Source organism: Labeo rohita, unplaced genomic scaffold (genome assembly GCF_022985175.1).
Source record: "Labeo rohita strain BAU-BD-2019 unplaced genomic scaffold, IGBB_LRoh.1.0 scaffold_117, whole genome shotgun sequence".
Lineage (NCBI taxonomy): Eukaryota > Metazoa > Chordata > Actinopteri > Cypriniformes > Cyprinidae > Labeo > Labeo rohita.
The window spans coordinates 76,959-92,684 of record NW_026127307.1 but is presented as its reverse complement, the minus strand read 5'-3'; the positions used below and the strand labels follow the sequence as shown (position 1 = coordinate 92,684).

At 43.5% G+C, this 15,726-nt stretch overlaps 1 protein-coding gene across 1 annotated transcript in view; it reads right to left on the bottom strand.

Annotated features, from left to right (window-relative positions):
• Nucleotides 1-15,726, bottom strand: part of LOC127157701 (NACHT, LRR and PYD domains-containing protein 12) — a 77,037-nt gene that overhangs the window by 37,772 nt on the left and 23,539 nt on the right. The window contains exon 10 of the mRNA XM_051100961.1: nt 10,731-10,904. Coding sequence (XP_050956918.1) covers nt 10,731-10,904 — 174 coding nt within the window. The remainder of the gene's footprint in view (nt 1-10,730; nt 10,905-15,726) is intronic.

Below are 15,726 nucleotides of genomic sequence, written 5' to 3'. Positions count from 1 at the left end.
ACCCCTAGAAAAAGCACCTCTTTTATTTCTGATTGTGGCTGTGTGTTTTGGTTTGTATATGACTTTTTTTTTCTTGAATGAAAATGAGGTTGTGAGGGAAAAACCTAGTCTTTGCAATGGTACACACAGTGTGTATAAAGCCCTACCTATACTTTCCATAAGTCACAGCAAACTCAGACCTGTTTTATTTTTGAATGCATTTATAGTTACATTAATTACAATAAATTACATTATATAAGGAATAATTGATGATGGGCCATTTAATTATTAGAAAATCATGCACACCCAAGATGGTTTTGGACCCATAAAAACTATTGCTGCAAAGATGTTTAGAAAATTATTTTTCTTTCAAGCTAGAAACCGTCACCATGTTTAAATAATAATAATTTCAATACAGAAAAAACTAATCAACAAATGCAAGTAAAACATTCTCAAGCTCAAGGCAAGTAACTCCAAGTATTACTTACAAGCAAAAGTATTACTACATATATTAATCTACATTTTTTATGTAGGTCTATATAAAGGCTATTACAGAAATAGACTACAGATATTTCATGAAGTAAATGTTAAAATAAAAACTGCCAAATCTTCACTGTATACATTAAAGATAATCTAACAGTGAGTGATTTTCTCTTTTTCTTTTGTTGTTTGATTATTGTTTGACGCGGTCGGCTGCTGCAGGTTTACGCTGCTATCGCTTTAAGATCTGACGCACAGATATTTTGACGCATCAGTATTTCTACCAGCTGTTCAGGTTTACTTAAGACAAAACCGACTTCATTTACATGAATTGTCTCCAATACGAGCTTGTGTGTAGCAATAACAGAACCTATTAAAACCGAAAGAAAACTCGGCATTCGTACACTGACTGAGAGGCGCGTTCTGTGATCGCGCTTTGAGTGTGTGCGCGCATAAACCCGTCAACTTTCAAGTAGCTACTGGACAAGACTTTCGTGATAATGCATTGAGTCAGTGACATTTCCGTCAACTGTCTCTGGACTCGGACGGACTCGGGATATTTTCAGAGTCCGAAAGGCTTGAGTCCGAGTCAAGTCCGAGTAAAAATGCATCCGAGTCCGTGACAAGTCCGAGTCGCCTAAAAATTGGGACCTGGGGAAAGCAGGGACAGAGGAGGCAGACAGAGTAGGGGGAGAAGGCGCAGCAGCCCTCCGGGGCGGAACAGGAGGCGGAGCAGGAGGTACCGCAGCCCTCCGGGGCGGAACAGGAGGCGGAGCAAGAGGTACCGCAGCCCTCCGGGGCGGAACAGGAGGCTGCGTCTTGGACGGGGACCTGGGGAGAACAGTGACAGAGGATGCAGACAGCAAGAAGGGAGAAGCAGAGAGTTTAGCAGTTAACGCCCCCTCCATAAGAGGTTCTACGGCCGACGCCGACACCTCTGGAGGCATTGGCGCAGCTTCTCCGATGGGGAAGGCTTCGGGAGCAGACTTGAGACCCGACGGGACCTCTGAAGCAGGCTTGTGATCAGAGGGGAGCTCTGGGTCAGGCTGGAGACCAGACGAAAACTCTGCAGCAGGCTTGAGATCAGAGAGGGACTCTGGAGCAGGCTTGAGATCAGACGGGAGCTCTGGAGCAGGTTTGAGATCAGACGGGAGCTCTGGAGCAGACTGGTGAACAGACGTGGCCTCAGGAGCACAGTGTGCAGCCCACACACACCAGACGGCAACCACCATTAGAGGAAGAGCAGCAGCGGGAGGTTGTGGTGGATCCAGTACACCGGCCATCATGATAGGCCGTGATCGTGGGATATCAGACGAGGCATGGCACGGCTCTGCGCAGTCAAACGAAACAAGGCGAGGCTCTGGGCCGTTAGGCGGGACGTGACTTGACTCTGGGCCGTCAGGCGGGACGAGACTTGACTCTGGGCCGTCAGGCGGGACGAGACTTGACCCTGGGGCAGCAGCAACAACTTTGTTTGGCTCATGAAGATCAGCTGTGGTCTGACTTGGTTCTTGGAGATTGGCTGTGACTTGACTCGATTTGTGAAGAACAGTAGTGAACTGCTTTGACTCATGGAGATCAGCGGTGACTTGACCTGGCTTGTGAAGATCCATGACCTTACTTGACTCAGGAACTAGGGCTGTGACTTTGCTTGGCTTGGTTTGAACGGCTGTGACGTGACTTGACCTGGCTGGAACAGCTGGAACGTGACTTGACTTGGCTGTGACTTGACTTGACTTAGTAGGAACAGCAGCTGGTGCAGGTTCAGAAGAGGCAGACATGACTTTGACCGGTTGTGGCCTGGCTGACGTGGCGTGAGCGGGCGCTGGCTGGGCTGACGTGGCGTTAGCAGGCGCTGGCTGGGCTGACGTGGCGTTAGCAGGCGCTGGCTGGGCAGACGTGGCGTTAGCAGGCGCTGGCTGGGCTGACGTGGCGTTAGCAGGCGCTGGCTGGGCTGACGTGGCGTTAGCGCTTATCTTTGCGACAGGCTCTGGCGTGGCGGCCATCTCTGCGTCAGGCTCTGGCGTGGCGGCCATCTTTGCGTCAGGCTCTGGCGTGGCGGCCCTCTTGTGCAGTGCAGACTCGGGCTCCTGAATGATGGTGGAAGCTTGACTGGACTTGGAAGCTTGACTGGACCTGGAAGCTTGACTGGACCTGGAAGCTTGACTGGACCTGGAAGCTTGAGCTGTAGCCTGACCTGACTCTGGAGCAGCGGCTGAGGCTTGACTTGGCTCTGGAATAACAGCAGCAGCTGGACTTGGCTCAGGAACAACATCTGTGACCGGGCTTGACTCGTGGAGAACGGCAGCTGTGTCTTGACTTGAGCCAGAGGTCGCCACCGCGACATGGAGCGCCACTTTAGCTGCCCAAACTGTCATTAGGGGTGTATCCAGCACGTGGGCTATCATAACCGCAGGTGGCGTCCGGGTGCTGATCTCAGGTTTAGGAATGGCGTCCATATTGTGGAGTGGCTTGGAGACGGCGGCCATCCTATGCAGTTGCTTTGGTGTGGCAGCCATCTTGTGCAGTGGCTCAGGAAAGATGGCTGTAATTTGACTTGAGACAGAGGCAACAGCTGTAATTTGACTTGACACAGGAACAACAATTCTGGCTTGATTTGACACAGGAAACACAGTTTTAACTTGACTTGCCTTAAGAGCAGTTCCGACTTGACTTGACGCAGGAACAGCAGCTGTAGCTTGACTTGACTCAGGGGTGGCAGCTGTGACTTTACTCGACTCAGGAAACACAGCTGCAGCTTGACTTGACTTGGAAACTTGACTTGACTCGGGAAATACAGCTGCAACTTGACTTGACATGGAAACTTGACTTGACTCAGGAAATGTAACTATACCTTTTAATGGCTCTTGTATGGCAGCTGTGACGTGACGGAGCTCTGTTTTCGCCGCCATCTTGTGAACGGGCTCCGCCGTCGTCGCCATCTTGCCAACCGGCACCGCAGTTGCCGCCATTTTGTGCACGGGCTCTGTTGTCGCTGCGATAGCATGAGCGCGCTCCGACACGGCCGCCATTTCACGAGCGATCCAGGCGGCAAACTTGTTTGTGACGTCGTGATCCGGCAAGACTGCTAGTTTGCGAGTGGGACACGCGGTCGCCATTACCGCGTTGTTACGCTCCCTCTGCGCGACCCCCACGGTGCACGGCGAACCCACACACAGCAGAGCAAAGTTCAAAAAGGCGGATAAAGACGAGCGTGGACCCTCTCGTCTCAGCCTCCCTTTCAAAGGTTGATTTATCCCGTCACAAAATATTTCTATAATTGTGCAGTCCGGGAGGGTGGAATAGTTGGCAATGGCCAGAAACTCACGGATGTGTTGTTCTAGTGTGCGTGGTCCTTGTTTTCTTCTGAAAAGAATTCTGTCTGTGTCCATATCTGAATGTCCGGGAGTGAAGCTGCTGGATCCTGTGGGGGCTGAGTATTCTGTAACGGGGGGAACGAGACGAGAGACGAGCGGATCCATTTGCAAGCTTTTATTGGGGCTAGACAGATACATAGACAAGCAGGCAGGGTCGAGACAGGAGCAGATAGGTGCATAAGGGCTAGGCAGAGAGTAATCCATAATCCGGGCGAGGGTCGATCAACGGCGAACGATATCCAGTGGGCGAGACAGGAGAATGGTCAGACAGGCGAGGGTACAGGAAAAACGATAAAACAAAGAGAACTAGACATGGGAACACGGGGAGAAACGCTTCGTATGACAGCATAGGCAAGATCAATACTCGGCGGTGAGAGACAGGAAGACCGGGGCTTTTATACTGTCCGTGATTGGTGCTAATGGTAAGAGCAGTGGCTGATGGGTAATGGAGTCCGGGGTGTAGTGCAACAGTCAGTGTGAGAGAACAGAGTGAGGTGAGAGTGACATCTGGTGGTGAGCGGAGAACAGGACACCGACCAGATTCGTGACATCCACTTCCAGAACAACAGTTCACAAATAATTCACTCAACCCCATGTCATCCAAGATGTTCATGTCTTTCTGTTGTCAGTCATAAAGAAATTATGGTTTTTGAGGAAAACATTTCAGGATTTTTCTTCATATAATGGATTTCAATTGTTCCCCTGATTTTGAACTTTTGAACAAAATGTAGTTTAAATGCAGTTTCAAAGGGCTCTAAATGATCCGCAGTACACAGACGATGAACTTACAGGTGATTCGTAGTAGTGATGGGAATTTCAGATCGTTTTACCAACTCGGACCTTTGAGTCTTGTTCAGCAAAATGAACAAATCTTTTTTTGAGTCAATTTGTTCATTTTAGCAAAATCAGCATCATGTGACAGCCCCATAAGATTCGAACGAACGACTCGAAAAACCCGAAGACTTGAAACAGGTGAAGTAATTCCAGTACAGAACCTAATAGGATGTTGCGCATGTGTGACTAAACAAATCACTCCCCGAGACGACTCGTTCTTCCCAAGTCACATTAAAGATTCATTCAAAATGAAAGAATAGTTCAATAACGATCCATTACTGATTCGTAGCATCGTGGACGCGCATCCCAGAGCCTGTGCTACTCGACCTTTTGTACTTAAAAAGTATACACATTTTTGTTTTTCAAAAAAAATGTTTCATTAGATAAGACCCTTCTTCCTCAGCTGGGATCATTTAGAGCCCTTTGAAGCTGCATTTAAACTACATTTTGTAAGTTCAAAATCAGGGGCACAATTGAAGTCCATTATATGAAGAAAAATCCTGAAATGTTTTCCTCAAAAACCATAAATTTCTTTACGACTGAAGACAGAAAGACATGAACATCTTTTCCTGTACCAATTCCTGTAGTTGCACAGAATTAAAAATAAATAAATAAATACATATTAATTTATTTTAATAATTTGCAAATCATTGCATTTGTTTTTTATTTACATTTTAGACAACAACCAAACTTTTTTTGAAACAGTGTTGTAAAAATGAATGGATTTTTTTCATTAGTATGAAGTATACTGACAATTTCATTTTCTTTGAAACTGTTTATAAAATAGATCAAAAACTGTTAGTGTATTAATCCATCTGACCCAAGATATTTATTGGATTTTATTCCCCATTCTATCACTCCCCTACCTTCCTTGTTACTAAACATGTAACAAATGCCCAAAAACATGGAGAAAATGTTGGTTAATAATGTCTGTGTCACACTAGGTAGTAAAAATTGGCTCCTGGTTCATATTGTTTTGTTGAAAGTTTGTTGTATTACAGTTTCCATGTGGTAATTATCTGGATTGTGTAGCACTGTTTCAAGCTTGGTGAATATTATGTAAGCATAGTAGGTAGAAAGTTACGTCAATTTTATTTTTATTGCATGTTTACAGTGAAGTAGTGACTGCTGTGTTAGCTGTGTTAATTAGATTAAGAGGCGGTATTATATTCAGTACAGTAGCTATATATATGTATAAATAAGTGCATTTTTTTATTTGAAGGAAAAAATATCAGTAGCATAAGAGCATAACATTTAATCGCAGAACAAAAAAAGCTTGACATTTTAGATATGTATAGTATTTGGGTGAGTGTGTGTGTGTGTGTGTGTGTGTGTAAATATATGCAAACATATAGTAATATAACATGTATATAAAATGAACTGGCCCAGATCTGACATGGTACTGGACCAGATCCAGTATGGTACTGGCCCAGGTCCAGATTGTTATTGGTTCAAATCTGGCTTGGTACTGGACCAGAACCGGTATTGAACCGTCCCAGATCTGGCCCACATATGGGCCAAATCACCATATAGAAGTCCACATCTGGTCCGGAGCTGGCCCAGTTCTGGTCCAGATGCAGGAAAATGGATCCAAGTTTGTAACGTTTTGTTCCTGTTTGTAATGTTTTGTTAATATTGTGAGCGCACACAAATAAAAGTGGACCATTTACAGTTCCAAATGATGTATTACTCTTACCTTTGTGAGAAAAATGTTAAATTGTAAATTGTTTTTACATTTTTCACTGAAAAGAAAAATAAAAAAAATCAAGTGGCGCCTCCATGTCAAAGCACGCTTCAGCTTCCACTCCCCGCACAACTGTTTGGATATGCACCTAATAGCGCACATTTATCTAGGTTTAATGTTTAAACTAGTATTGTTATATACTTGAACTGATTTTACATATATAGATTTTATTTTAGGCAAGTCGTGATGATTTGAGAAGGCAAATAGACTAAACAAAACGGTCTTCCGGTGGCCACTGTTCATTACTTTTTAAAATAAAAACATTTAATGAACAAAACGTGCTCCAAACATTTTTCTAAATTAACTTAATAAAAAAAAAAAAAACTAAATATTATCACTTTGCCATTACATACAAACGGAATATCTGAAATAGTAGTATAAGCTGTTTTGATCTTGGTAGAAACTATAAAAAACGAAGTAAATCCAAATGGCCCAAAGCATTTGGATTTACTGTTTGTAATGGTCTTAAAAATAAGACCAACATATAATGACTCGTGTCTGATGGAGTTTGATAGCTCCATAAACCCGATTGCTTCTCCATCTAAGTTTAAACAGCATGCCCAAAAAGTGCTTGTAATGAGTGATCATGGCAACACAGACAGCATGCACTCTGTGAAGCAGCATGAACAAACATGAACAAAACACAATGCTTCCGTGCACAATAATTGCGGCTGTCTCAACTGACCGTAGTTAGATGAAATAACCGCAATCAGACGTTATTTAATAAACGCAACAGGCCTAGTTGTGAGTGGAGTGTCTAACCCTATCCCCGTCCCTGCATTAAGTGATGTTTTATTAACAAATTTCGGGAGGAGCACGCACAGATAATTAACTCGGCCAATTCAACATCAGCAATCACACTCCCTATCCAGTCAGCACGAGAGAATCCCTACAAATAACCAAAGCAGTCCTACCGTCTTTTTCTCGTCTCGCAGCACTCGGTTCGCCCCTTTGCTATTTTATCACAGACCCATTTTCGGATCCTCCGCAGCAATCCGCCAGCTCCAAGATTACTGCTCCTCTGCCAGTCATCGCTTCCGAGCCTCAAGCTCCATCGCGGTCAACGCTCTGCTCAACAAGCCACACGATAACCTCACCTCCACTGCCGAAACTACCAACTTCCCTGGCGTCACGCTCCAAATCAGCCAGCCTCACTTCTAAATCCACTCCAGCCGCCAAAGCGGCGAACAGATCGAGCAAAACCCCTGAACTCATATAAATAAATAAATAAATAAATAATTATTTACAAAATAATAATTAATTAATTAATAAAAAAAAAAAAAAAAAACTTTTACAATTTGTTGCTAGTTGCTTAAATCTGGCAACACTACAGGCTACCCGGATATTTCAGCATGTCCCGCCAAAAGTCACAACAGCCACAGCAGCAGAACCAAGCATGAAGATGTCTTCGCTAGCAATGCAGGCCCTCAAATTTCAGAATTTCCATCGACTACCCCTAACCTCTTTTTCCTTTTCAGCAGCGTTCAGCTCCCGTAGAAGACACAAGCAAGAGGTCGCCCCTGCTAGCAGTGCAGGCTACACAGACTTCTAGCCTTTTTCCTGAATGTCACAAACCCCATGGCCTACAGCTACAGCAGCTGAAGCAAACGCAAAGCTGTGTCCGCTTGCAACACAGGCCTTTGCACGTCTTTCATCCTGTTACTTCTGTTCTAACCCTCTTTTTCTTTTCAGTTGCCTGTTAGTGGAGGTTGCCTCTGCTAGCGGCGCAGACTACATAGGATATCACAAACTCCACTCCCTTCCCATGATCTACAGCAGATGAAGCAAGCCGACCTCCAGCTCCCATAGTTGACACTAACTCGAGGCCTCCAATGGTGGTGGAGACCAATCCATAGCTTTTTCCTTACCCCACTCCCAACCTCCTTCCCTACCCAGGGGCTGCAGCCCCACTGTCTACCCCTAGCGTGAGCATGCCTCCGCTAGCGGCACAGTCATACCCATAGCCCCATCTTTCCCCCTCTCCAGCCCACGGCCTACAGTTCCACAGCCCCGCCCCCTCCTTCAGCTATCACTCCCGGAGCCACCCCGAGCATGAGCATGCCTCTGCAGGTGGTTCTGGGAGCTATCATTCCTTCTCCCCCTCGCATGCTCACCCTTTCTTCTCTCTATCATCTGCCTTTTCCTACCCATCCCTCCAAATGCTCCCGCGCCTTGGAACCACCACCCCCCCCCATAGCCAGAAGCATCAGGACTCAGATTTTGTCAGAAGCGTTCAGAAGCCAGAGGCCTTCAAGACCTACATGCTGACCACTTCCATATCAAAGAAGCTCACCGAATTCTCATCAGCCAATCCCTTTAACTCCAGTTTATCACCATTCACTCGATCTTTAGACCCACCATAGACATTACCTTGAACACCACCCCAGCAGCACCCCACTCCCACAGGAGCCTTTTCTGGATTTCCCCACTGCCGCAGCAGTACCTGTTTTTAAAAATTCCTCCCCACTGCCGCTGCAGTGTCTGCTCCTGCAGGAGCCTTTTTCTATACTCCTACACTGCCGCAGCAGTGCCCGCTCCTGCAGGAGCCTTCCCTGTATTTCCACACTGCCACAGCAGTGTCCGCTCCCGCAGGAGCCTTTTTCTACATTCCCACACTGCCGCAGCAGCATCTGCTCCCGCAGGAGTCTTTTCTGTTTTCCCTACCTTCCATGTATTTCCACACTGCCGCAGTAGTGTCCACTCCAGCAGGAGTTTCCCTGTATTTCCTCACTGCTGTAGTAGTGTCCGCTCCCACAGGAGCCTTTCTCTCCATTTCCCCACTGCCTCAGCAGTGTCCACTCCATCACAAGCTTTCTCTGTATTTCTACACTGCCGCAGTAGTGTCCGCTCCCGCAGGAGCCTTCACTGTATTTCCACACTGCCGCAGCAGTGTCCGCTCCCAGAGGAGCCTTCCCTGTATTTCCACCCTGCCGTAACAGTGATTGTTCCCGCAGAATTCTTTACTCCTTTTCCCCACTGCCACAGCAGTGCCTGCTCCCGCAGGAGCTTTATCTATATTCCTACACTGCTGCAGCAGTATCTGCTCCCGCAGGAGCCTCCTCTGTATTTCCACACTGTAGTGTCGCTCCCTCAGGAGCCTTTTCTCTACTTCCTTACTGCCGCAGCAGTATCCGCTCCCACAGGAGCCTCTTCTCTCCTTCCAGCACAGGCTTTCCCCATATTTCTACATTGCCGCAGTAGTGTCCACTCCCGCAGGTGCCTTCCCTTTATTTCCACACTGCTGCAGCAGTATCCGCTCCCGCAGGAGCATCTTCTCTACTTCCACACTGCCGCAGCAGTGTCCACTCCAGCACCATTTTTCTCTGTATTTCTACACTGCCGCAGCAGCAGCTACTGCTCCCTAGGATCCCGTACCTCTGCTTCTCGCTCACCTCCCCCCCGCTACAACAATGCCCACTTCCTCAAGAGCCCCATCCTCCCGCCCAACACTACCACAATGATCCTTTTCCAAGTGACGTCCAGCACCCTTCTATCCATAAGCTCTGCAAGTTTGGGGGGTTATCGCTGGCTGCTGTCCTGCGTTAATAGCCTCTTTGGGGGAGCGCTTTGGGTTCGGGCTAAAATGCCTAGCTCGGACCCCTCTCCCCGGGCAGCACGGGCTCGGGAATGATTACCGAGCTCGGAGCCCTCTCCTGGGCAGCACGCCAAATACGCATAACCTTTACTCAGTTTATTATATGCAAGTGTGAACTCGTGAACTGTTAAATATTTTAAATATGTTAAACTGAAAAAATGAATCATTTATATATATATATATATATATATAGAGAGAGAGAGAGAATGGTTTAATGTCAGTTATTTCTGTCTTATTTCTATTTTCTATCTCTATTAATTGTAAGTTATAACAGCCAGTGCTCCACACAGAGATCTGATCCCATCATCATTCAGTGTATCTGGAATGACATGAAGAAACAGAAAAGGTACACTTAGTTTTTCAGGTAGTTTTGCAGGTAGGTTTCTTGAAGCATCTTGGAGACGTTATCACAGTTCAACTGAATTGTCTCCGTTTTTTGTTTCTTCATGTCATTCCAGATGATGATGGGATCAGATCTCTGTGTGGAGCACTGACTGTTATTTTCTACTGACACTACAGCAGAAGATAGAAATAACACATTAAACCATATTTTTAGCTGGTGAAAATACTAGTAGCCTAAGATTTCCACACAGTATATAAATGTGTGTGTGTGTGTATACATATAATATGTAAATATGAGTATATATGTACAGTATATATATAGCACAAAGTCACTGAGGAGTTGAAATAGAAAAGTCTAAAATCTTCCTGGTAGACATACTTGAGTTTGTCCAGTGAGCAGGTTGAATCCAACAGTTTTTCAGTGAGTAGTTTGACTCCTGAATCTCCTGGGTGATTGAAGCTCAGATCCAGCTCTCTCAGGTGTGAGGGGTTTGAACTCAGAGCTGAAAACACATAACGACAGCCTTTCTCTGTCACCATACAGCCAGACAATCTGAAAACACAGCAATAGTCCATGTGACAATCAGACAAATCTCTTTCACACATTTTTGCCATGAATTATTCCTATATGGTTGTGTTATGAACAAATGTATAATGAAAAAAAATATACATTATACACATTATAAATCATATGATGGAAATGCTGTCCAGAGTTGTCACCAGTGTTACTGGAAAAACATCACTTAAAAACACAGTTTAAAATAACTTTCTGTTTTTATCTATAATGTCATTTTCTATATTTTCTTATTTTCTATTAATCACGTAAAAAAAACGGACTAATAGGTGAAGAGTGACATTGCCTTTTGTGTATTATTTACACCTATTACTGAAGAAATCAGCTTCTGTTTATTCTTAAAGGGATAGTTCACCCAAAAATGAAAATTTGATGTTTCTCTGCTTTCCCCCCAGTGTATCCAAGATGTAGGTGACTTTGTTTCTTCAGTAGAACACAAATGAAGATTTTTAATTCAAACTACCAAATCTTTGAGAGTAAAAGAAAAACCCACACAAACAAAACCAAATTAATCCCTGCAACTTGTGGCGATACACTGATGTTGTAAGACATGAATCGATCAGTTTGTGCAAGAAACTAAACAGTGTTATATAATTTTTTACCTCTGATTCACCGCTATGTCCTACTGTCCTGAGCACACACAGCATCTGGCACGTGACGTGCCACTCTGGCTTAGTATACGCAAGCACCGGAAGTGATCTGCACGTATACTTCACTCATTGTTTACACTGCACAGAGATTGTGGGTATGTGTAATGTGGGGAAAGAGGCGAGAGGCGAGCGGATCCAAATGCAAACTTTTATTCTTAGGACGAGACAGAGACATAGTGAAAACAGGCAGGGTCGAAACGATAACAAACAGGTATGTTGGGGCGAGGCACAAGAGTAGTCTGTGAAGCAGGTGTGGGTCGATCCGTGATGAACGTAATCCGAAAGGGGCAAAGCGAGGGGATAATCCATAAAACGAGCGAGAGTCCAGAAGGCAGGCGGCGAGACAGACGAGACGAAATGGCCGGGCGAGAAAGCTAAACACAGGGAACTCGGGAATTTGAAACAACAACGTAAACACCACAGAAATCTATAATAATCCATGAGTCATAGGGGAAAAGTCCGGGGCTTATACAGGGTGCTTGATTGGCCCCAGGTGTTGACGCAATCAGCGCCATGGATGATGGGAGTAGTATTCCGGGGTGCAGTATTCCGGGGTGCAATGCAACAGTCTGTGTGATATGATGCGAGAGCGACATCTGGTGGTGAGCAGACTGAAGGTCACCAACCAGATTCATGACAGTATGATGACTATTCAGGATAATACTTGCGCTTATCCTGATTGTTCAAACCGATTTAAAGCTAAAAGATTACGTTTGCGCTCAGGACAGTAGGACAAACTGATTGTTTTGTGTTTTAGGACAACAGTGTATCGTCATGAGTCGCAGGGCTTAATTTGGTTTTGTTTGTGTATTTTTTTTTTTTCTCAAAGATTTGGTAGCCATTGTCTGCCATTATATGACTGACAGACTGCAACAGTTTGAGTTAAAAATCTTCGTTTGTGTTCTACTGAAGAAACAAAGTCACCTACATCTTGGATACCCTGGGGGTAAGCAGATAAACATCAAATTTTCATTTTTGGGTGAACTATCCCTTTAAAGGTTGACTTATTGCAAAATAACTGTATTTCTGACAAGAAAATGCATATTATTTAACTTTGTAACTTCTGTAAACTGATTTGCAGGGCCATACAGTGCAACCATTTCAGTTACATTTGTGACTAAAAACTACTACAAAAACTACTGCATGTAGTTAGTAGTAAGCAACTACTACTTACCATGTAAAAATTTTTAGGAGCACCAGTGTGACTGACTCAGGGGAGCTTCAAAGGTTTCTACTTTCAGCACATTTTTGGAGCGTTAGGTAATGTATCACAGACATTTCTCATATATGTCATATCTTATTCCTTGAACAGTGTTAATCAGAATCCACTCACTGCTCAAAACACCAGAGTTTTGTTATGCAAACTCACAAATCCTCTCATTATAACAAACTAAGTGTGGACATGGTGTACATAAGCAGGCACGTGCACAGGTAGGGCTCAACCTGTGCAGAGCACATGCCCTTTTTGTAATTACACTTGGAAGTGCCATTTTTTTGGGGGAGTTTTTTTTTTTTTTTTTATAAATCAATGCTATTGGTAACCCTTTACGTCTGTCTTTTTTTTTAACAAATATTTAACCAATTAAAGGCATTAAAAAGCGCATCTCTTAGAAGCGCTCAAACTGTCAGTCAAACTTCACAACTCCACCCCCTGAGCGCAGCGAACTTACGTTTCAGCACATCAGTCAGAGTCATAGAGCAGAAGCAGATGAACGTCTTCGTCTTGTAACGGTAAAATATCTTGTTGTTTGAATAAGTGCAACGTTGTCTAGTATGTCTATAAAGGTTCATATAATGCATCACCACACCGGTGTGACGTTGACGTAATGTGATGTCGTCGTTTTAATGATGGACAAATTGCACACATTCGCTGGTCAAAAACCCGCACTGTAACTGCATTTGAGTTTGACACAAAGCAACCGAGTGATCCTTGTCAGCTAGGTAAAATATATTATGAGAAATTTCTATTTTGATTTTATGATTTTATTTGATTTTCCTTTTTTCAGTTTCAGCACATGCCCCTCAAAAGGTCTGTGCACGGCACTGTACATAAGAGATTCACTGTGCAGTGTAGGGAGCTTCATTAATTAAAATCTAACTTTGTGAGATCATGATGAACTAAAATGAGTGACAACTTTTATTAACTGTTAAGGGAGTTTGCAAATCTGATATTGATTTAATCCTCTGGTTGTTTTCGGATTCCTGTCACACTTGTGGTGTTCCCAGTCAAAAATGACGGACTCCTAACAATTGCTTATAAATCTTTGATTATGCTATATTTCCACCAAATATTGGATTCATTCTTTTTGTCAACTTGTTTTCTTTCATTTAGGACTGGTTTTGTGTTTCTATTTGCATCTGATTAATCATAGGCCTCATTTATCTGAGAGTAGGAACCTCATTTGGAGTCCGGCCATTTTTGACCAGGAACACCACAAGTTTGACTTTGTGCACTTTTGTACAGTTTTGCCTACTTAAAATCTGTAAACACACCTACATGCCACTTGTATGTTCTTTGCCACCTCTGTAGTGCAAATTAATTTTGTTAATACTGATTTCATTTGATTGGTAACTTATTCTAATTAGAAATTAACCCTTTCACGCATACGATCACACCAGTGTGATCATTCTTGGCTGGTCCCTGAAGTGTACGATCACACCGGTGTGATTCGAACGTTCAGCACGTCACGTGATCAACTGCTGAATTCCAATCTGCTGGCACTGAGCAAGATCGGATGCACTGAGCGCTTGTCATATTATCGCAACTATTCCTGTTTTCAACTATATAATGCTTAGTTTAGGTTCCAGACATTTAAATACACATAAGTCCTAGTAAAACGATGCATTTATAGTTAGCAAAATACACACCGATGTCTATGGAAGTGGCAATAATGATCCTTACAAATGTTATCTGATGACATGTTTTATTGATACCATATACACATAGTGTACGTAACTATAAAGTTTACTCTGCTCTTCTCTAAGCTCACCAGAGACTTCAATATTTTTCGGGAGGAGAGGATGAATTTGCGTTTTGTAAATCCCACAGCTCGGATTCAGCGTGAACTAACATGGTGGCGCCCATCACTCGGCATAGATCAACTAACACGCTGATTATAAAAGTGTTCAAACCTCCAAATACATTTACTTGCACATATTTCAAAATCGGAATATCAGATATTTCATAATACAGTGAGCACGTTTGTGAACATTAATAATAAAAAGGGAAAAATTATATAAAAGTGATACATGTGTCATACAGCACTATTGTGGCTGCGTCATGTCAAGTGAGAAACACGACGCATTACCATGGAAACAATAAAGCTACACGTTCTAAATAAAAAAAACTCACCCTAGGGGCTCAGCTAGAATATTTTAAACTCACGTGTGAAAGGGTTAATTATAACACTTTGAATTTGACATAAAACTACACTGAGTCATCTCACAATACTGATCAGAAGGTTCTCCTGAATAGTACAAGTGGTACTAAAAAGAAAAGTAAGTTCAGAGCCCTGATTTGATGTTAACATGTTAGTGTTCCACTGTACTGCCCGATGTGTAGTTACATTTTATAGGAATGCTAAGAAGTTAATATTAGATATTCTTCATGCTGCTCTGCTGATATCCATTACATACATATTAGCTATTTGTTTGGATGACAAAAACATTTAAACAGCTGTCTAACAGTACATGTCAAGTCAACTGGTGATTAGGATGGCCAATCAAATAAAAGGGCATATGTTTGATACATGTATTTTTAAATCCAGAAAGACATTGAAAACAATGGACCATGAGCTTTTTGCATGAGCATAAACATAGTGCCGCACTGTATAATCATATCAAATTACATCACAAGCTTTACAATTTGATAAGCACATTTTGTTTATTTATTTTATTAATACCATTTACCTCAGAATCTCCAGCTGACACTTTAGACTCTTCAGTCCATCCGAGAGAAGTTTCACCCCAGAATCCTGCAGGTCATTGTTACTCAGGTCCAGCTCTCTCAGGATGCTTGAGTTGGAGGATTGTAGAGCTGAAGACAGACTTTCGCAGGACTGAGTAGTGAGATTACATCCACATAACCTGTGTAAAGAACAAAACAAACAACTATATTGAAAACAAGTAAAAGGCTTTCCTTTAGATTTAAA